Source organism: Coloeus monedula (assembly GCF_965178545.1).
Source record: "Coloeus monedula genome assembly, chromosome: 34".
NCBI classification, from domain to species: domain Eukaryota; kingdom Metazoa; phylum Chordata; class Aves; order Passeriformes; family Corvidae; genus Coloeus; species Coloeus monedula.
Window position 1 is genome coordinate 41,926 of NC_138814.1, and position 21,106 is coordinate 63,031.

A 21,106-nucleotide genomic window follows, 5' to 3' on the forward strand; every position below is an offset into this window, starting at 1 on the left:
ACGGGTGGCTCCGGCGCTCGGGACCTCCCGCCTGGTCCCGAAGAGCTTGGAGTGCCGCTGCCCCGCGTGAGGGAGGGGGACCCGGGCGTCCGGGCACGTGCGGGGGCGGGGCACCCCCAAAATATTACCCCCACCCCTCCCCGAGACCTCTGGCACCCCCCCAAAAACAGAGACACGACGGTGGTTGCGGTCGGAGCGGTTTATTGGGGTGGGGGTCGCGGGTTGGGGGCACACTGTGAGGTCTGAAATCCCCGCAGGTTTGGGGCGTTCTGGGGGGGTCTCAGGGACCCCCTCCCGGCAGCCACAGACAGTGGGGGCGGGTGCAGCGCAGCTCCAGCTCCCGCTCGGCGCCGGGAGGGGGGTCCTGCCCCCCAGCCCCCAGGAGTCCCGCGGGGACCCCCCAAACCCGGGGGACACTCACGGCAGAGGCCCAGTCGCAGTCCTGGGTGGGGGGGGACACAAGAAGGGACAGCTGGGGTGATGCCCGACCCCACCCCAAATCCCCACCCCACCACTGCGGCCATCCCACGGCTTGGGACCCCCAAAATGCCACAGAGATCCCCCCCCAAGTATCGCTGCCCACCCTCCTCATGTCCCCACATTCTGTTCCCCCACCATGCAGCCCCCTTCCCCCCACTCACCGCGTCCGTCCCACAGAGCCACAGCCCGTCCGGGTGCTGTCGTGCCAGGCGCGAGCCGGACCCCCGGGAATTCCCGGGAAGCACCATCAGGGCCCCCCCCGGGAGCCCCGCGGCCACCAGAGCCTGAGGACATACGGGAAGGGGGCAGTGTCACCGGGGGGGGGGGTCGGGTCCGGGGGTGAGGGGAAGGGACATGGGGGGTCCTGCAAGGGTTCGGGAGGCATACGCGGGGTCGCAGGGGGCACATGGGGGCTCCCGGGGTCGCGCGGGGGTCACATAGGGGCTTTATCAAGGGATACATGTGGGGGGTCACAGGGAGGCACCCGGAGGTCACACAGAGGGGTCGCCCGGGGGCTCCTAGGGAGTCACAGGTGTCACCCGGGGGTCCCGGGGGAGGTCAGCTGGGGGGGGGGGGGTTGGTCCCGGAGTTCCGCACCTTCCGTAGCCGCTGAACGGGACCGGCGCCGCCAGGGGGCGCCGCCACCACGAGGCAGTTTCCGAGCGCGAGCGCCGGGGGGAGGAGCTCCAGCGGCAGGGGGCGGGGCCAGCCCCAGGCCACGCCCACCACGCCCAGCGGCCTGCGCGTCACCAGCGCGCGCCCCCCGGGCACCTCCTGCAGCGGGATTGGCCACGCCCACTCAGAGCTCGCGCCCGTCCATCAAAGACCCCCACGCCCCGCCCCCCGCCCACGCCCCGCCTCCCACCCCGTTTTGACCACGCCCACCTGCACGGCCCCGCCCACGCGCTCCGCGCGCGCCGCCCAGCGCAGCAGCGCCCTCCGCAGGCTCCCGTCGGTGTCGCCGCTGTCGCCGTCCTTGGGGGTCCCGTGTCCCCCCCCCAGCGCGGCCGCCGCCCCCCGCAGCACCCGGGCCCGAGACGCCCCCGGCAGCCGCCCCCACCTGCGGGAGCCGGGGGCGTTGGGGACCGACCCCCCCCCCCCCCCCTCCAAGGGGTCCCATGGTCGGGGACACCCCTGGAGGTGTCGCCCCCCACCCCGGTCACTCACCCCGGGGCGGCCCCGCGGGCCGCGGCCACGGCCTGAGCCAGGTCGGGATCGCCGGGGTCATCCGCGGTCACCAGCGGGCTGGGACAGGGACAGGGGGTCAAAGAAGGAGAGGACACCAGGGGATGCCTCTTAAGGCATCAGCGGCACCCCTTGGAGAAGGAGAATTGGGGTCCTGAGGGGGGTATGGGACCCCCTGGGAGGATGGGATGGGGCCACCCGCAGGGGGGGGGGGGGGAGAAGGGGGTCCTGGGGGGGTTAAAGGTCACAGTGGGGTCCCCATCTCGGAGTTTTCATCCTGGGACCCCCTAATTTGGGGTCTCCATCCTGGGGAGGGGTCCCCCTCCCATCAGGAGATACCTGAGCGGCTCATCCACCTCGGGGGGCTGTTCCCAGGGGGGGCACCCGAACTCTCGCAGCGCCTGGAGGGAGCGCAGGGGGCGCTCAGCCCACCTGCAGTGGCACCAGACCCCACCAAACCACCCCAGGGACCCCCAAAACCCACCCCATTCCCCACAAAACCACTCAGGATCCCCCCCAGGAAACCTCCACATTCCTCCAGCATCCCCCAAACCCCCCTGTGACCCCTCCCAGACCACCCAGGACCCCGCCACCTCATCCAGGTCAGTGTCCATGGCCCCCCCAGCGCAGCCCCCGCTGGGGTCCAACAGGTCCAGGGCGTTGAGCCACACCAGCCCCTGGGGCAGCCTGGGGAGGGGTCAGCGGTCAGCGGTCAGCAGTCACTGCAGGGCTCAGGGCTCAGGGCTCAGGGGGGCTGGTGGTCACCTGTCTGCAGTGTCCAAGGCCACAGTGATGTCCTGGGCCCAGACGGCAGCAGCCACAGTTTGGGGCAGCGTCGAGGCCACGGCCACGGCCTCTTTGGGACTGCGCACGGGCAGCAGCACCAGCAGCGGCCCTGGGGCCTGGCAGGGCAGGGGACACTCAGGGGACACTCAGGGGACCCCAAAAGGCACCCCTGAGGGTCCCCCCAGGGGTCACCCACCGGCTCCCGCAGGCAGCACGAGGTCAGGGCTACCCCCGAGATCAGCGTGGGGGGATAGAAACGACGCCCCCCCTCCGGCAGCGGCGGCAGCGGCACCTGGAAAACCTGGGGGGGAAAAAAACGGGGTCCCAACCAACAGGGACCCTGAAAGCGCCACCCGGGGCACCCCCAAACTGCCCCCAAGGGAACCCCAATGCCCAGGAACCCCTAAATTTTCCCCCAGGGGACCCCTCAAACTCTACCCTAGGGGACCCCAATGTCCAGGAACTCTCAAATTCAACTCCAACTGCAAACACCCTGTGCCCCTCCCCACCGTCCCACGCCCCCCGCCTCACCCCAGTGTCCCCACAGCCACCTCACCCTGGCCCCCTTTGCGACCCCCTCACCTGCGCCCCCTCTTCATGCGCCTCCTGCACCACCCCCTCGGGCGGGGGGGTCCCGGGGGGCAGCGGTCCCACCTCGGTTTTGGGGTCCAGGGGGTCTCCAACCCGCAGGGCCCCGAGCCGGGCCCGGAGCCGCCGCTCCAGTGCCGCCGCCACCGCATCCTGGGCCAGCACCACACAGCCCCCCCACGGGAACTGGGGACACGGTGGGGGGGATGTCAGGGTGGCCTGGGACACTACCAAGAAACTCCCAAAAAAAACCAAAAACCCCTCGAAAAGCTTCCAGAAAACCCCCCTCAATCCCCACAAAAACCTTGCCAAAACTCCCTGAAACGCCCCCCAAAAAAACCAAAAACCCCCAGAAAAACCTCCACAAAACCCCCCTGTAACCTCCTCAAAAAGCCCCAAAAATCCTGGAAAACCCCCTGAAACCCCCTGAAAGGCCCCCCCAAATAACCCAAACCACCCCCCCCAGGACCCCCCGGGCCCCCCCAGCCCCCACCAGTGCAGGGGGAGTGGCGGCGGTGGCGGCGATGGCAGCAGCAGCGCTGTCCAGGTCGGCTGAGTCCAGCACGATGACCACGACACGGCCACCACGGGGACCACCCAGGCGCGGCCCTCGGCATGGGGACCCCCAGACCAGTGCCTGCAGCTCCTCCTGGGGACAGGGACAGTGCTGGGGACCCCCGAATTGGGGATACACCCCGCTGTTGTCACCTCCCACCATGGCGACGCTGCCATACCTGTGGTGCTCCCAGGAAGGTGACAGAAGTGACCTCAGGGTGGGCACGCAAGGCCTGGCACAGCCCCGGGGGTCCAGCCAGGACGTTGAGGACCCCGGGGGGCAGCGCTGCCCCCTCCCCGCTCAGTTCCCCCAGCAGCAGCAGTGGAGGGGCAGCGGCCGGAGAGGACAGTACCAGGGCCGTGTTCCCTGCGGAGACACCCCGGACGTGGCTGGGACACCCCAAAACGATGCTGGGAAACCCCAAAATGCAACTGAGACACCCCAAAGACATCCCTGAGGGACATTCGGGAGCCCCCCAGACCTGGATCCCCCCTTGTCCCCTGGATCTCCCCCTTCTTCCCTGGGTCCCTAGTTGTCCCCAAGGTCCCCAAACCGTCCCCAAGATCCCCAACCACCGCTCACCCATGGCGAGGAGTGGCCCCAGTTTCCAGAGCAGCGCTGACAGCGAGCAGGGACCTGCCAGGACCACGGCCACCACCCCTGGGGGGGACACGCGGGGGGTCAGGAGACACAGGCAAGGCACAGGGAACACCGTGGGGACAGTGGCCACTCACCCAGTGGGGTCCAGCCCTCCAGGCCAGGGGGGCCGAGCTGGGCCCCCCCTGCGGGCACCTGAAGCAGCCGCAGCCCCAGGTCCAGGTCGGCCCCGAGGGTCCGGCAGAGTGGCCGCCCTCCGGCCAGGGCCAGCAGGGCCCCCATTGTCCCCCTGCGGTCACCGTCCAGCGTGGTGGCCAGCCTGGGGGGCAGCAGGAACATGGGGTGGTCAGGGGGACAATGGGGGGACACTGGGGGACATTGGAGAGGGGCTTGGGGTCACCCGGGGTCACCTGGGGACGGGGGGAACAGCGAAAGCTCAAAGGTCACCCGAGGGGCACAGAGAAGGTCACATGGGGTCACGGGGTCAGGGGGTCACTCACCGGGTCAGGTGCTGCCCCCGCTCGGGCCCCCCCAGCCCTGCCCAGGCCTCCGCCGCCGCCGCCGCCGCCGCCACAGCCACGGCCAGGTCCGAGCTGTCCCCCGCCGGCACCACAGCCACCGTCCGGCCTGGGGACGGACAGGCCACTGATGGCCATCCCCACCCCAAGCCCTGACCCCCAATCCATGACTCTGATCCCAAACCCTGACCCCAGAGCAGGGTCCTGACCCCAAATCCACGGCCCTGACCTGATCCTTGATCCCAATCACTAACCCCTGACCCTGGTCTGGACCAGTCACCCCAAATCTATGACCTTGACCCTTGACCCCCAACCCCGCCCCTAACCCTGACCCCCAATCAGTGACCCTGCCCTTAACCCCTGACCCCCAACACTGGGCTGACCTCACCCCCCAACCCTTGATCCCAATCCGTGACCCTCAACCCCAACCCCTGACCCCAACTCCTGTCTCCTCCCCATACCCGTGGCGGCCTCCCGGCACTCCAGGCTCATCCTTCCCGGTGGCTTCAGCCACGTTCCAGCCACGAAGTGTCCGAGGCTGCGGCCATGGGACTCCAGCCACGCCTGGGGGGGGGAGTGGGGGGCACCCCTGGGACCCCCTGGCCCCAGCAAAGCCTCCCCCATCCCCCCAAATGACCTTGGGGCCATGGGGGGACTTTGACCCGGCCACACCCCGAGGGACCCTGGGCTCCGCCCGTGACCCCTCCAGCTCCAGGACCCCCCCCAGGACCCCCCAGTGCCCCTCAGTGTCCCTACAGTGCCCCCCAGGACCCCCCCATCTTCACGGGACCCCCAAAACCCGTCCCAGTTCCCCCCCAGATGCTTCTCCCAGCCTCCTTATTTCCCTCAGGAGCCCCCCCCGACTCCTCCCAGTTCCTCAGGAGCTCCCCAAGAGCCCCTCAAGAGCCCCTCAAGATCCTCAGGGGCCCCCACAGGACTCCCAGGGTCCCCCCCAGGGCCCACCCACGGGGACCCCCAGCTCCTCCCTCACTTCTCCCGGGTTGATCCCGGCGGGGATCGGTCCCTCCTCCATCGTGGCGAAGATTTTGGCGACCGGGGCAGCCCCGAGGGCCACCAGAGCCGCCATCGCCGCCGAGGGGCCAACGAGACGGGGCGGGATCGGCCAGAGCCGTTCCCAGGACTACCGAGACGGAGCGGAAGCGGCCAGAGCGTCCCCGCGTAACCACGGAGACGGGCCCCGCCGGGAGCGGAAGTGACGGGACGCAAAGAAGCGGCGGCCGCGGTCAGGGCGGCTCCGGGGTCCCTCAGGGGGGTCCCTGGGGGTTTCCGGGGAGGCTCCCTGGGGTCTCGGTCCATCCCGGGCCGGGAGTCGTGGTGTTTTCCCCTCCCTCTCCGGATTCTCCCCCATCCCGGTCCCCCAGGCCATGGCGGACCCGTCGCTGCTCTCGGCCGAGCTGGAGGCGGACGAGGAGGAGGAGGCGGCGCTGCGACGGCTCCTGCTGCAGGTGGGTCCCGGGAGGGGATCCCGATCCCGATCCCGATCCCGATCCCGGCTCTGAACCCCCTTCTCATCCCCGCAGGTGACCCCGGACCCTGAGGAGCCCCCGCGCCCCGGCCCCGCCCGCGCCGTCACCCCGCAGCCGGGTAAGGGGAGGCTCCGGTGGGTTTTGGGGAGGGTTCGGGGCGGTCCCCGCCGGCCCCCCAACCCCCCCAACCCCGTGTCCACCCCCAGGGCTGTGCGTGAAGACCCGCGCGGGTGGGAACAAAGTGTTCGTCAACGTCTGTCACTCGCCCGAGGTGCCACCGCCACCCCCCGTGTCCCCCCCGGGCCTCCAGAGGCTCCTGCGGGAGCCCCCCGGCCCCGACGGCGGCTTCAGGATCCCCATGAGCCTCGGGGAGCCACACGCCGAGCTAGACCGAGGTCAGAGACCCCAGAAATTGCCCCCAAATCCCCCCTTCCCCCAGCACCCCTGCTGAACCCCAAATTCTCTTGAAATCTCTCCCAACCCCACAGGAGGCCGTGGCTGCACCGCCTACGACGTGGTGGTGAATTCGGGATTCTTCAGGACGCTCCAGGTGCGGGTGGGGATGCGGGAATTGGGGTCTCGGGGAGGTTTTGTGGGCCTCTGACCCCCACCCCGGCGCCCCCAGGCCGATCCTTTGTACCTCGAGTTCTTCCTGACCGTGGCCATGGAGGGGCTGTCGGAAAAGTACGGCGTGGAACTGGAGCTCACTGGTGAGACTGGAGAGCACTGGGAGGGCTTAGGTGGGGCTGGGGGGGGTCTGTCCCTCCCCTTGGCCCCCCTGTGACCCCCCTGTGCCCCCCCAGGCTGGCGGGTGCTGCAGAACCGGAAATTCCTGGGCTCTATCTCAGCTCAAAACATCCGGGCCCGGCCTCGGCCCCACATCCAGGAGCTCCCGGGGTGAGTGGGGACCCCTGGAGAGCCCTCCCCAAAATCCCCAGGGCCCCCCCCAGCCTGACTAGTGCCCCCCCCCCCGCAGCCCCCCAGACCCCCCCCAGTTCGTGGTGGTCGCCGAGCCCTCGGCCCAGGACCCACAAGTGCTGCAGGCCCGGGTGCACCTGCCCCAGGTGGTGAGTGGAGGCAACTGGGAGGCACTGGGGGGAACTGGGAGTTGCTGGGGGGGCCCTGGGGGGGTGGGGAGGGCGGTTCTCATCATCTTTCAGGGGCACTGGGGGGTAACTGGGAGGTGCTGGGGGGGCTTCCCATCATACTGGGTGGGCACTGGGGGGAACTGGGAGGCACTGGGTGGGCACTGGGGGTTTCCCATCATGCTGGGGGGGGGCACTGGGAGGTGCTGGGGTTGCGGTGGGAGGGGTTTCCCAGATCCTGGGGCGTTCAGAGGACAATGGGGGCTCCCTTAAAACCCAAAGGGGGAGTTGGGGGTGCTGTGGGCGTGTCCTAACGCTGGCCCCGCCCCCCCTCGGCCCCGCCCAGGAGGGGGCGGGGTCTCTCTGGCTGGGGCTGAGCGAGGAGCGGCTGCTGCTGCTCCGCCCGCCGCCAGGGGGCGCCGCCGCGGATCCGCCCGGCCGCCAGGGGGCGCTGCTGGAGCTGGGCCTGCCCCTGCCCGCGGACCCCGCGCGGTGCCGCGCGCGCTTCCGCCGCCGCTCCAAGGTAACCATGGCAACGGCGGGAGGGGGGGGCGGGGCAGGACGCGCCTTTTCCGGCCGCGGGACACGCCCCCCGCTGAGCACGTGGCGCCCCCTGCAGGTTCTCACGGTGACGATGCCGCTACGGGTGTGAGGGGCGAGGGACCCATCCCGACCCCCCCGCCCCCACCACGGGACCCCCCCGAGAAGTCCCCGGATCGCTCTGGACCCTTCCCAGGATCGTCCGGGACCCTCCTGGCCACCCCAGCCTGGGATCATCCTGGACTTCCCCAGGATGTTTTTGGACACGCCCAGGAGCCTCCTGGACCCCCCAGCCCAGGACACTCCTGGACTTCCTCTCAGGGACCCCCTTCAGGACCCTCTGACCTCTGGGGCCTTTCTCGGGACGGTTCTGACTACTCGGAGGCCTCTCAGGGACCCTCCTCAGGACCCCCTAAACTCCTCCGGGAATGTTCGGGGACGCCCCCCACAACCCTCCTGGACCCTCCACCCCGAGATTGTCTGAAACTTCCCCTTGGGTCCCCCCAGTCCTCCCCAGGTCCCTCCTGGCCCCTCTTCCTACCCCTCCCCATCTCCTCAGACCCGCCACACTCCCCTCAGGATCCTCCCACCTCGTTTTTTGTGCAAAACCCCCCAATAAAAGTTAAACCCCAACCGTGTCCTGTCATTGGCTGAGGCCCCCCCGCGCCCCCCCCCAGCCCACGCGGGGGGGGGATTTGGGGGGGATTTAGGGCTGAGCAGGGGCCGGGGGGGCTTGGGGGGGACGTTCCCAGAGCTGCCCGGGAAGAGCCAAGAGGCCCCAGGAGCCGCTGGAGGGGTTGGGGGGCTGTGGGGAGGGGGGGGACACCCTCAGCTGTCCCCTGGGTGTCCCCAAGGGGGGGCAGAGGTGTCCTGGAGGGGTTCCTGGTGGTCACTCGGGTCATGGTGGCCTGAACCACCATGGAGTTCAACAAGGAGGAATTCCGGCGCCAGGTGGGGGCCGGGCTGGGCCGGCTGCACAGGTGAGACCCCAAATTTATGGGGGATGGGGACATTTGGGGTCGGGGGGGTGGGGGGGAGTCAGGGTTGAGGGGAGGGGGGGTGTTTGTGACTTTGTCACCGCTCTTGTGACAGCAGTAAGAGCCCTGGGGGGGACTTGGGCGTTTTGGGGGGAATTTGGGGGGTTTGGGGTGGGATTTGGGGCGGCTTGAGGGGAATGTGGGGGTTTTGAGGGGGAATTTCAGGGTTTTGGGGGGGTTTTGGGGTGTGCTGCACACATGTTACCTCTCCCCCCGCCCAAGCCCACGCGTGTCCATGCCACGCGTGTCCCCGTCCCTGTCCTCGTCCCCTCCCCGGCGCCGCCGCCACCACGGGGGATTTAAGAGCCTTTAATCTGCTGCCACTGCTGGCGCGGGGGGGGATACGGGGGGACCTGGGGACATGGCGGGGGGGCAGGGAAAGGACATGCGGGACATCGGGGTGGGGCGTGGGGTGACCGGAGTGCCCCACTGTCCCTTCCGGGGTGACACGGAGAGCTCAGGGGGGTCCCGTGGGAGAAAAGGACACAGGGATGGGATGGGATGGGATGGGATGGGATGGGATGGGATGGGATGGGATGGGATGGGATGGGATGGCATGGGATGGGATGGCATGGCATGGCATGGCATGGCATGGCATGGCATGGGGGGGACATGGGGAACATTGGGGTGACCAGAGCCCCCCACGAACCCCTTGAGGTTCCTGGAGCGGCGCCAGGATGACCCCGAGAGCCTGGAGCTGAGCTCGGGCGGGGGAGTGACCCCGACGCCGCCGCGGCCGCCGGTGCTGGACTGCACATTCTGCGGGCTGCCCCGGCGCTATGGGATCGCCATCCTGTGTGGGATCGGCTTCTGTATCAGCTTTGGCATCCGCTGCAACCTGGGCGTGGCCGTGGTCAGCATGGTCAACCCGGCCCACGGACAGGTACGGGGTCAGTAGGGTCAACACGGTCAGTGGAGGGCAGGAACAGGTGGGGGGTCAGTGGGGTCAACCCTGCCCGCAGACATGTGGTCATATGGGAATAGTGGGGTCCAGCTATGGGGCCTGGGCAGGTAAAGGGTCAGCGGGAGACAGCTGTGGGGTCACTGTGGGGCAGACAGCTCTGGGATGTCTGCGGGGTGGACACACCTGGACAAGAGTGTCCAGGGCACATCCAGGCCGTGTCCTGGACCCCACTGACCGCTCCCTGCCGTCCCCCAGCATGCTCAGTTCAACTGGGACCCGGAGACAGTGGGGATGATCCACGGCTCCTTCTTTTGGGGTTACATCGTCACCCAGATCCCCGGCGGCTTCATCGCCCAGAAATTCGCTGCCAACAGGTCAGTGGTGGCCCTGAAGTGGCCCCAACGAGGGGAGGGGGTGGTGGCCCTAGGATGGTCAGTGTCACCCCTGAGGGTCGCTGTCCACCTCAGAGTGTTCGGGCTGGCCATCGTGTCCACCTCGGTGCTGAACATGCTGATCCCGTCGGCTGCACGCACCCACGTCGGCTGCGTCATCGCCGTGCGCGTCATGCAGGGGCTGGTCGAGGTCAGCACGGTTTTGGGGTATTTTAGGGGCGGTTTTGGGGGGTTAGGGAGGTTACTGGGTGACTTTCAGGTGTTTCGGGGTGGTTTGGAAATGTTTGGGGATATTTGGGGGTATTTCATGTTGAGTTTGGGTTGTTTTGGGGTGGTTCTGGGGATTTTCAGGTGTCTTTGAGGTGCTTCAGGGTGGTTTTGTGTGTTTTCAGGTGGGTTTGGGTGTTTTGGGGTGTTTTAGGGATATTCTGCAGCATTTTTGGGGTATTTTTGGAGCGTTTTGGGCGTTCAGCAGATGAGCTTGGGGCGTGGTCATGCCCACACTCCCATTGACCAGGGCGTGGTCGGAGGGCGTGGTCGGGGCGTGGTCAGGGGGCGTGGCCGGGGGGTGGCCAGGGGGTTGGGTGTGTCCCTTGGTGCCCCTGGTCCATGTTGGGCAAGGCAGGGCTGGGCTGGGTGTGACCGGGGGTGGGCGTGTCCAACAGGGCGTGTCCTGGTGGGCGTGTCCCGCTCTGACCACGCCCCTTTTTTTGGCAGGGCGTGACCTACCCCGCCTGTCACGGCATCTGGAGCAAGTGGGCCCCGCCCCTGGAGCGGAGCCGCCTGGCCACCACGGCTTTCTGCGGTACTGGGGGCTACTGGGGGGCTACCAGGGGGGTCTAGGGGGCCACCATGGCCTTCTGCGGTGCTGGGACTAGAGGGGCATCTGGGGGGCTACTGGGGGGTCTGGGGGCTACCAGGGGCACTGGTGACCGCTGGCCCCTCGGACAGGGTCCTACGCGGGGGCGGTGGTGGCCATGCCGCTGGCCGGGGGTGTCCGGGAGTGTCCATGGGTGTCCAGGGGTGTCCCTGGCTGTCCCTGGTCACCACTGACCCCTCGGACAGGGTCCTACGCGGGGGCGGTGGTGGCCATGCCGCTGGCCGGCGTGCTGGTGCAGTACACGGGCTGGAGCTCCGTGTTCTACGTCTACGGTGAGACCCCCGACCCCCCCCCGGGACCCCAGTGACCCCTCCGAGTGCTCCCAGTGACCCCAGTACCTCCCCCAGGCAGTTTTGGGGTGTTCTGGTACCTGTTTTGGGTGCTGGTGTCCTACGAGAGCCCCGCCCAGCACCCCACCATCTCCCCCGAAGAGCGCAAATACATCGAGGAGAGCATCGGCGAGAGCACGGGCAGCAACCCGCTACTGGTCAGACTGGGAGTGCTGGGAGGGGCTGGGAGGCGCACTGGGAGGCACCGGGGAGGTCACTGGGGGTGATGGGGGGCCAAGGGTCAGCAGGGGGTCACCAAAGGGTCACGATGGCCACCAAAGGGTCACTGTGGCCACCACTCTCGGGGCCACCCAAGGTCCGACTGCTTCATCCTGTAGGAACTGGGGCTGGAGTGGGGCCGGGAGCGGCGTGGGGGTCACTCCCGCTGGTCACCTGGTCAGTGGTCACTCGCTGTCCGCAGCTGGCCACGCCCTGGCGCCACTTCTTCACCTCGATGCCCGTCTATGCCATCATCGTGGCCAACTTCTGCCGCAGCTGGACCTTCTACCTGCTGCTCATCAGCCAGCCCGCCTACTTCGAGGAGGTCTTTGGCTTCGAGATCAGCAAGGTGGGACCCAGAAACCCCATAAACACCCCAAAAATGCACACACAGAAGAAAAAAACCCAAAAAAAACCCAAAGCCCCTCAAAAATCCCCCCCCAAAAAACCACCAAAAATCCACCAAAAAAGCAAAATCATCCCTGAAAACCCAAAAAAAAATCCCTCAAAAAACCCGCATAGCCCCCCCGAAAAAACCCTTGAAAAACCTCCATAACCCCCCCCAAAAAACCCAACCCCCCTAAAAAAAATCTGAAAAAATCTCAAAAGCCTCCCTGAAAAACCCCCAAATGCCCCTGAGAAAAAACAACCCCCCAAAAAAACCTCCAAAAAACCCTCCAAAAACACCTCAAAAAACACCTTGAAAATGACAAAGAATAAAAAAAACATCGCCCCCCAAAAAAAAAATCCCAAAAATCCCCAAAACCCCTCCTCAGGTGGGGCTGCTGTCGGCGCTGCCGCACCTGGTGATGACCATCGTGGTACCCATCGGTGGCCAGATCGCCGATTACCTGCGCTCCCGGGGGCTGATGTCCACCACCAACGTCCGCAAGATGATGAACTGCGGTGGTCAGCGAGGGGACAGGGGACAGCAGGGGACGGGAGGGGACATCGGGGGTGTTGGGGACATTGGGGACAGGAGGGGACATCAGGAGGACCCAGGGAAAGGGCCTGGGGGCGTTGTGGCGGGGATTTGAAGGGACTAAAGGGGACAGCGGGGTGGGACCGAGGGGACACGGGCTTTGGGGACACGGAGGTGACCGCGGGTGACAATGTCCCCCTTCAGGGTTCGGCATGGAGGCCACGCTGCTGCTGGTCGTGGGCTACTCACACTCGCGGGCGGTGGCCATCTCCTTCCTCGTGCTGGCTGTAGGCTTCAGTGGCTTCGCCATCTCCGGTGGGGACAGGGAACAGTGGGACAGGGGGTGGGGACAGCAGGGGACATGCGGGTGACACCCGTATCCCCCCCGATGTCCAGGGTTCAACGTGAACCACCTGGACATCGCCCCGCGCTACGCCAGCGTCCTGATGGGGCTGTCCAACGGCGTGGGGACACTGTCCGGCATGGTGTGTCCCCTCATCGTGGGGGCACTGACACGCCACAAGGTGAGGGGACAATGGGCGGGGACAGTGGGGGGGGAACAATGGGGGCAGCAGGAGCTGGGGAGGGACAGTGGGACCAGGGGGGGACACAGTGGGACCAAGGGAGGACAGTAGCACCCGGGGGGACACAGCGGGACCGGGGGGGGGGAGGACACACGAATTTTGGGGGTGGCGCTGGCCGCCTGTCACTCACCGTCTCGCTTGGCCCCGCCCACCGATCTTTCCCCGCCTCCCTCTCCCTTGGCCACGCCCCCGCTCCGTTCGCTCCGCTTTTCGCGGCTTTCTTTTGGCCACGCCCCCTTGTTTTCCCGCCCTCCCCTTGGCCACGCCCCCTCCCTTTACCACGCTCCTTTTCCCTTCGCTCCCGCCCCTTGCCCGCGCTGATTGGCCGGCGCCGGGCGGGCGGCGGGCGCTGATTGGCTCAGACGCGCGAGGAGTGGCAGTGGGTGTTCCTGATCGCCGCGCTCGTGCACTACGGGGGCGTGGCCTTCTACGGCGCCTTCGCTTCCGGGGAGCCGCAGCCGTGGGCGGAGCCTCCGCGGGAGGAGGCGGAGCCTCTGGCGCCGGGGGGCGGGGCCAGCGACGAGGAGGAGGAGGAGGAAGGCGAGGAAGATGGAGGAGGAGGGGTCGGACCCCCGGGAGGGCCCCCCGCGAGTTACGGGGCGACCGGCACCACCCCGGCCCCCGGGACCCCCCATGGGTGACCCCCAAGGACCACACCCCCACCCAAGGGACCCCCCCCCCCCCAAGACCCCCAGGGACACACCGGGGAGCCCCCGCCCTCCTCCCGTTGCCCCAAGACCCCCGAAAGCCGGGCCCCCCTTGCGCTGTACATATATAAATACAAGGATCGGCCGATCGAGAGTGTGGAGTGCTGTTCTGGGGGCACGGGGAGGGACGGGGAGGTCTGGCAGCGGGTCCTACGCATACTGGAGGAGCACTGGGAGGTACTGGGGGGCACCGGAGGTGGCTCTGGGGACAATGGGGGGCATTGGAGGGGACACTGCGGGGGATTTCCCGCCCAAGAGCCCCCCCCCCCCCCCACTTCAGCTCTCAATGGCTGCTCCTGGCGCCGCTTCTCACTCTTTTCTGCGTCATGACGTCACTTCCGCCCCTGCCCTGGCCCCGCCGCCGGAAGTGTCGACCCCGCGGCGCGCAGGGGGCGGGGCCTTTTGGGCGAGCGGGCGGCGGCCATGGCGGAGCCGCGGGTGCGGCTCGCGGGGACCCGGGGCCGGTTTGGGGGCGGTTCGGGGGTCCCGGGCGGGCTCCGGAGGGGTCGAGGAAGGGGTTGAGCAGCGAAGGGGCTGCGGGGACCCGGGGGGCGGGCGGCGGGAGGTGTGCGGAGCGCGGCCACGTGGAGGCCCAGCGGTGCGGCCTAGCCCCGAGGAGGCGGAGAGGCTCACCCGGTGCTCCCGGTGCCGCAGGTTCTGGTGATCGACGGCCGCGGGCACCTCCTGGGCCGGCTGGCGGCGATCGTGGCCAAGCAGGTGCTGCTGGGTGAGTGCGGGAAAACACCGGGAATCCACCGGGAAAACACCGGGGATCCTCTGGGATAATCGGAGCCCCCCGTGCCGTGATGAGCCCATCCGGCTGTCGAGTTTGGCGACAATGAGAGCCGCCTCCATGCACTACCAGCTGAGCGCGGGGGATCTGAGGGGTGGGGAACTGGAAAAAACGGGGGAAACCCGGGAAGAGCCGGGCTCGGGCCCTGACCCGGCCCCGCTGTCCCCAGGCCGCCGCGTGGTCGTGGTTCGCTGCGAGGGCATCAACATCTCCGGGAACTTCTACCGCAACAAGCGTGAGTTGGGGGAAGATCTCGGGTGTTTGGGGGGAAATCCCGGGGGTTTGGGGAGAAATCCTGGGGGTTTGGGGCGAATTCCAGCGTTTCTGGGTGGCGGAGAAGTTGCGGGAGGTTTCCAGAAGCTCCCCGGTTCTCGATGCACCCCCGAACCCCTTAAATTGAATTAAAGCTTGGGGAATTAAATTAAATTAAAGCTCGGGGGATTTTAATTCCTTTTCCCAGCTCCAGGCGGCTCATACTTCCAGGACCCCAAGTTTGGGGGGGCATTTATCCCTTTTCCCCATCCCACTAAAGTTCCCGGTAATTCCCAAGCCTTGAACTCCCGTTTTTGAGGGATTTCAGCCCATTTTTTCCCCAATTCCAGTGAAATTCCTAGCGTTCCTGCGGAAGAGGATGAACACCAACCCTTCCCGGGGCCCTTTCCACTTCCGAGCTCCCAGCAGGATCTTCTGGCGCACGGTCAGAGGTGAGAGGAGACCCCACAAAATTTCCCCTAAAATCTCCCCTGCAATTCCTGCCCGGAATTTTCCCCATCCTGCTGTTTTTTCTCCTTAATCCAGGGATGCTGCCCCACAAGACCAAGCGGGGCCAGGCGGCCCTGGAGCGGCTCAAGGTGTTCGATGGGATCCCCCCGCCCTATGACAAGGTAGGGACCCCAAGTCTGGCCGTGGAATTCCCAGATTTCCCCCAGAAGTCCCTCTCCAGGGTCCTCCAAATCCAGCCCTGGGATGCCCCCTAAACCCAGCCTTGGAATTCCCAAATTTCCCCCCAGATTTGCTCTCCAGGATCCCCCAAATCCAGCCCTGGGATTCCCCAAATCCAACCCTGGAATCCCCCAAATTCCCCTTCCAGGATCCCCCCAAATCCCCCCCAAGGCCCGGTGTCGATGATGTCACTTTTACCTACATTGTTTGACTCTCCTTGAGAAAAACCCCAACTCCTGAGACACCTGGGACCCTACAAAGCCCATAAAAACTCCTGGGGGACCCCAAAGATTCTCTGGGGGACCCCAAAAGACCCTGAAATTCCCAAATTTCCCAGCGGAAGAGGATGGTTGTGCCGGCCGCCCTCAAAATTATCCGGCTCAAGCCCACGCGCAAGGTGAGTTTGGGGAGGGTTTATGGGATTTGAGGAAGTTTTATGAAATTTGGGGGGGGGGGTATGGGATTTTAGGGGGATTTGGGGGGGTTTTAGAGGGTTTTGGGGTGACTTTCTGGGGTTTTACGGGGTTATAAGGGGGGTTGGGGAGCTCTATGGGATTTTAGGGGGGTTTTATGGGATTTAGGGTGTTCTGTGGGGTTTTGGGGCCCCACTGAGCTCCCAGTGCCCCCCAGTTTGCCGTGCTGGGCCGGCTGGCGCATGAGGTGGGCTGGAAGTACCGGGAGGTGACAGAGGCGCTGGAGGAGAAGAGGAAGGAGAAGGCGAAGCTGCGCTACAACAAGAAGAGGAAGATGATGGTGAGAAAATGGGGAAAAAATGCCACGAGAAAAAGGAGAAAAATCCCAAAATTCCTCAGCGGTGGGGTGGGATGACCGCAAAATTAAAGGGCCCAAACCAGGGAGGGAAAACCGTAGGATCTGGGTGTGGGACACCCCAAAAAATGAGCTGGAAAAGCCCTGAAAACCAGGAAAAAGCCCTGAAAAATTGGAAAAAAAGCCCTGAAAAACTGGAAAAAAAGCCCCAGCCGGGGGGGGGGGGGTGCTGGCCGGGAATTAGGGACCTCCTGGTTTTGTCTTGGGCTTTTTTTCTCCCCGTTTTTTCCCTGGTTGTTCCCAAGATCTCGTGATTTTCCCGTTCTCCCCCCTTTGGCAGAGCCTGCGGCGCCGGGCCGAGCGCAGCGCGGAGGCGAAGGCGGCGCCGTTCACGGCGGTGCTGCGGCAGCACGGGCTCCTGCTCTAATAAACGCACTGGGAGCAACTGGGACGGTACTGGGAGCGTCTTGAGTCTTACTGGGGTTAATTAGGAGCGTCTGAGTGCTCGTTAGGAGGGGCTGGGAATGACCAGCGTGGGTTTTGGGGAGGTTTTCGAGCTTTTATTTAACTACGGTCAATGCCGGAGCTGCCGTGGTCGTTCCAGTGGTCACTCGGGGGGGTCAGAGGTCACTCCAGAGTGGTCAGTAGGCGCTGCCACCCCCACCTGGGCCCGGGCCTCATCCAGCAGCTGCGCGATGACCTCGCTCTCGGCCAGTGGCATCTCTGGGCTCTCAGTCAGTCCTGGGGGGGAGCCCAGAGGGGTCAGCGGTCACTGGACCCCCAAAATCCCAGGGTTTTGCCCCAAAATCGCAGATGCGCTCACCCTGCAGGAGGCACTCCCGCACGTGCTGGGCCTCGTAGCGCAGCCCGGTGCTGTGGGGGAAGTTGAGGGGCTCCGAGGGCGGCGGCAGCGGGAAAAGCTCGCGGCGACCCCCGAAGAGGAGCTCGGTCGGGCAGTTCATGTGGCTGGGAAACTGCGGGGGCCCCCAGAATGACCCCAGGGGCAAGAAAACGCCGGGAAGTTAAAACACCCCAAAAAAAAACCTCTACAGACAAATAAAAAACCCCAAAGAAAACTCAAACCCCCTCAAAAGCCCCCCCCGCCCCCCCCCAAAAAACCCCGTACTGGCAAAAGAAAATCCCAAAGAAACCCCAACCCCGAAAAACGCTGCTTTTAGGGTCATCCCCGGGTTTTGGGGTCACCTCGGCCCAGCCCCGAGGTCCTCCCACGGCCGCGCCCCCCGGCAGCTCCGCGGCCATGGAGAAGGTGAGCGCAGCCAGGCCCTTCCCGGGGAATTCCAGCGTCACCGACACCGACTCGTCCACCCCTGGAACGGGGAAAAAGCCAGGGAAGATGGGAAAAATGATGGGGGGGAAATGAGGAAAGTAATGAGGGAGAAATGGAGGGAAAAGGGTGCCCCCCATTCCCCTCCCAGTGCCCCCAGCTGCTCCCAGTCCCCTCAATGCCCCCCCAATCCCCTCCCAGTCCCTCCCAGTGCCATTTTTATCTCTGGAAGTGCCGGTTTTCCCCCCGAAAGTGCCACGTTTTTTCCTCCCAGTCCCTCCCAGTGCTCCCCCAGTCTGTCCCAGTGCCTCCCGGTGCCATTTTTAACCCTAAAAGTGCCATTTCCCCACCCAAAAGCACGGCGTTTTTCCCCCCAGTTTGTCCCAGTCCGTACCAGTTTCATGCAGGACGCCGTGGGCCCGCAGGGACGGGGGGGCCCCGCCCCCCAGCAGGGCCAGGGCCATCTGCAGCCCGTAGCCCCCCAGGTCCAGCAGGACCCCCCCGCCCAGTCCTGGCTCACGCAGCCGCGGGACCCCCCCCAGGGCGAACCCCAGCGCACCCCGCAGCACCAGGGGGGACCCCAGAGCCCCCTCGGCCACCAGGGCTCGCAGCCGCCGCCAGGCTGGGAAAAAACGGGTCCAGAACCCCTGCGGGAGAGGGACTTGGGGTACTGGGAGCACTGGGCGGGACTGGGAGGGACTGGGAGTTAAAAACGTGGCACTTTTGGGGGAGGAAATGGGACTCTTAGGGTTAAAAATGGCACTGGGAGAGACTGGGAGGGGACTGGGAGCGACTGGGAGGGACTGGGATGGGAATGGGGAGCATTGGGAGTACTGGGAATGGGAGATTGGGAGGACTGGGAATGAAGGACTGGGGGCACTGGGAACTGGAAGCACTGGGAGTACTGGAAATTGGGTCACTGGGGTCACTAGGATCAACAGGAATGGGATCACTGTGAATGGGATGATTGGGATCACCAGAACTGGGATCTCTGGGGTCACTGGGGTCACTGGGATCACTGGGGTCACTGGGGTCACTGGGGTCACTGGGATCTCTGGGACCTCTGGGATCACTGGGATCACTGGGGTCACTGGGATCTCTGGGATCTCTGGGATCACTGGGATCTCTGGGATCTCTGGGATCACTGGGATCTCTGGGACCTCTGGGATCACTGGGATCACTGGGGTCACTGGGATCTCTGGGATCACTGGGATCACTGGGATCTCTGGGATCTCTGGGATCACTGGGGTCACTGGGATCTCTGGGATCTCTGGGATCTCTGGGACCTCTGGGATCACTGGGATCACTGGGGTCACTGGGATCTCTGGGATCTCTGGGATCACTGGGGTCACTGGGATCTCTGGGATCACTGGGATCACTGGGATCTCTGGGACCTCTGGGATCACTGGGGTCACTGGGATCTCTGGGATCACTGGGATCACTGGGATCGGGAATGCGGCCGCACCTCCATGAGGAAGACCCCCCGTTCCCGCGCCGTCCCCACGAGCTGCGCGACCTCGCGGGCCCCGAGCCCCATCGGCTTCTCCATGAGCACGGCCCGGCCCCGGCGCAGGAACAGCAGCCCCGTGGGCAGGTGAGCAGGGTTCACCACCCCCACGTACACCACATCTGCGGGAACACCCCGAAATCCCCCCCCAAAACCTCAAAAACACGGTTAGGGCACCCCAAATAAACCCCCAACCCCAAAAAACCCCAGGAAAATAAGCAAAATCCAAAAAAAGCCCCAAAACCCCATAAAATCTCTGTAACACCCCCCCCCCCAAACTCTAAAACATTCCCCAAAACTCCATTAAAAACCCCAAAAAGCCCATAAAACCCAAAAACTCCATAAAAACCCCACGTACACCACATCTGGTGGGGACATCCCAAAAACCCCATCAGGGCACCCCAGAAAAACTGTGACCTCCAAAAAAACCCCATCAGAAACCCCCAAAAACCCCCAATCCCAAAAGAAACCATCAGGGAGCACCAAAAATACCCTGAAACCCCCTAAAAATACCCTGAAATGCCCCAAAACCCCTTCAGGACACCCCAAAACCCCATCAGGAGATCTCAAATCCTTATAGGATCCCCCAAATCCTTATAGGGTCGCACCCAGGTTGGGGTCCTCGGCCAGCTCCTCGTAGGATCCGTAGGCTCGGGGGATCCCAAAGCGCCGTGCAAAGTCCTGGGCGCGCCCCAAATCCCGGGCGGCCACGGCCGCCACCTGTGGGGGGGACAGCGAGGGGTCGTGGCGACTCCAAATCCCGGGAAAGCCCCAAATCCTTCCCAATTTTAAGAGATTAATGGGAATCCCAATAACTGGGACATCAGGTCTACCCAGGAAATGGCATTACGTGACGGGTGGGGGATGCCCAGGTTTTTGGGGACACATCCAAGTTTTGGGCGTTCCCAGGGGATTTGGGGGGGTATCCAGGGCTTTCAGGGGATTTCCAGGTCTGGGGGAGACCTCAAAATCCGGGATTTGGGGGATCCAGGACATCCACGGGTGACCCCAACGTTTGGGACATCAGGTCTACCCAGGCCATTGGGTTAAATGGCTGGGTTTTTGGGGGCACGCCCAGGTTTTTTTGGAATTCCCAGGGGTTTTGGGGTTTCCCGTGGATTTGGGGCGGTGTCCCCTCCCTCCCCAGAGGGTCCCGCGGTGTCACCGTGTGCTCCGAGGGCGGCAGTGTCTTCAGGGCCACCACGAAGTCGTGGCTGATGGCCCCGGCCGAGCAGATGCCCCAGCGGGTGGGGCCGGGGGGGTGCCCGGGCTGGGTTTTGGGGGGCTCCGGTTCCCTGACCCTATCCCGATCCATGTCGCGATCCCGATCCATGGCCCGGTCCCAGTCTCGATCCAGGAGTGGGACCGCGCCCGCCCCTCCCCCACGCGTGGGAAGCTCCCAGCGCCCCTCCCCCCACCTACGCAGGGATGGGGGAGGGGTGGGACACCCCAAAATGGGAGGGGAGGAAAGGATTTGGGGGCACCCAGGGATTTGGGGAGGGTTTGGGGGGACTTCGGAGATTTGGGGAGATTTCGGGGGATTCAGGGATTTTGGGGAGATTCCGGGGGTCCCGGCGGTCCCGGGATTTCGGGGATTTCGGGGGATTTCGGGGATTTCGGGGGATTTCGGGGGTCCGTGGGTTTCGGGGATTTGGGGGTCCCGGGGGTCCCTGGCTTTGGGAGATTTCGGGGATTTTGGGGATTTCGGGGTCCCGGGGTCCCCTCTGGGGTTTTCATTCGCCCCCGCACGTGCAGTGGCCGCGCCCCCTCAGCGCGTGCCGCGCTCCCATTGGTCAGAAACCGCTGGGGGGCGTGGCCAGTATGCAAATGAGCAGCGAGAGGGCGAATGATTTTATTAGCAGTCGGGGGCGTGGCTTCAAGGGGGCGGGGTGCGCAACGCGCCCGCTGATTGGTTGCACGGCGACGCGTTGCGATTGGCTGCGGGTGGGGGCGGGGTGGGACGGCGCATTTCTATTGGCTGAGTGCGTGGGCGGGGCACAGCGGCGCGTTGCTAT

The 21,106-nt window shown here is 65.5% G+C and overlaps 5 protein-coding genes across 5 annotated transcripts; 3 read left to right on the plus strand and 2 right to left on the minus strand.

Moving 5' to 3' along the window:
* Positions 1–280: 280 nt before the first annotated feature.
* Positions 281–5,836, minus strand: ALDH16A1 (aldehyde dehydrogenase 16 family member A1; the record flags this gene model as incomplete). The annotated part of the gene is made up of 17 exons (XM_082299831.1): positions 5,702–5,836; positions 5,172–5,274; positions 4,693–4,819; positions 4,330–4,511; positions 4,178–4,255; positions 3,774–3,961; positions 3,533–3,688; positions 3,034–3,225; positions 2,648–2,752; positions 2,431–2,567; positions 2,259–2,352; positions 2,005–2,066; positions 1,648–1,725; positions 1,366–1,540; positions 1,078–1,254; positions 642–764; positions 281–442 (listed from the first exon to the last, which is right to left on the minus strand). The coding sequence occupies exons 1-17, from the start codon at positions 5,795–5,797 to the stop codon at positions 281–283; spliced, it is 2,235 nt and encodes a 744-aa protein (XP_082155957.1). The 5' UTR covers positions 5,798–5,836.
* Positions 5,837–5,935: 99 nt separating this feature from the next.
* On the plus strand, positions 5,936–8,455 carry PIH1D1 (PIH1 domain containing 1). Its single transcript, XM_082299826.1, has 9 exons — positions 5,936–6,176; positions 6,252–6,315; positions 6,404–6,592; positions 6,686–6,747; positions 6,823–6,907; positions 7,001–7,094; positions 7,174–7,264; positions 7,629–7,805; positions 7,902–8,455. Exons 1-9 carry the CDS (start codon positions 6,096–6,098, stop codon positions 7,932–7,934), a joined length of 876 nt encoding a protein of 291 aa, XP_082155952.1. The 5' UTR covers positions 5,936–6,095; the 3' UTR covers positions 7,935–8,455.
* A 285-nt stretch (positions 8,456–8,740) lies between these two features.
* On the plus strand, positions 8,741–13,730 carry SLC17A7 (solute carrier family 17 member 7; the record flags this gene model as incomplete). Its single annotated transcript, XM_082299832.1, has 11 exons — positions 8,741–8,802; positions 9,517–9,742; positions 10,019–10,345; positions 10,873–10,960; positions 11,221–11,307; positions 11,383–11,534; positions 11,786–11,932; positions 12,360–12,492; positions 12,710–12,820; positions 12,902–13,029; positions 13,452–13,730. 11 exons carry the CDS (start codon positions 8,741–8,743, stop codon positions 13,728–13,730), a joined length of 1,740 nt encoding a protein of 579 aa, XP_082155958.1.
* A 447-nt stretch (positions 13,731–14,177) lies between these two features.
* Positions 14,178–16,748, plus strand: RPL13A (ribosomal protein L13a). Its single transcript, XM_082299795.1, has 8 exons — positions 14,178–14,234; positions 14,451–14,523; positions 14,759–14,824; positions 15,192–15,293; positions 15,388–15,473; positions 15,869–15,928; positions 16,162–16,284; positions 16,640–16,748. The coding sequence occupies exons 1-8, from the start codon at positions 14,220–14,222 to the stop codon at positions 16,724–16,726; spliced, it is 612 nt and encodes a 203-aa protein (XP_082155921.1). The 5' UTR covers positions 14,178–14,219; the 3' UTR covers positions 16,727–16,748.
* Positions 16,749–16,906: 158 nt separating this feature from the next.
* DHDH (dihydrodiol dehydrogenase) lies at positions 16,907–20,406 on the minus strand (the record flags this gene model as incomplete). The annotated part of the gene is made up of 7 exons (XM_082299833.1): positions 16,907–17,040; positions 17,123–17,273; positions 17,503–17,627; positions 17,979–18,231; positions 19,050–19,213; positions 19,700–19,811; positions 20,257–20,406. 7 exons carry the CDS (start codon positions 20,404–20,406, stop codon positions 16,907–16,909), a joined length of 1,089 nt encoding a protein of 362 aa, XP_082155959.1.
* Positions 20,407–21,106: the final 700 nt, after the last annotated feature.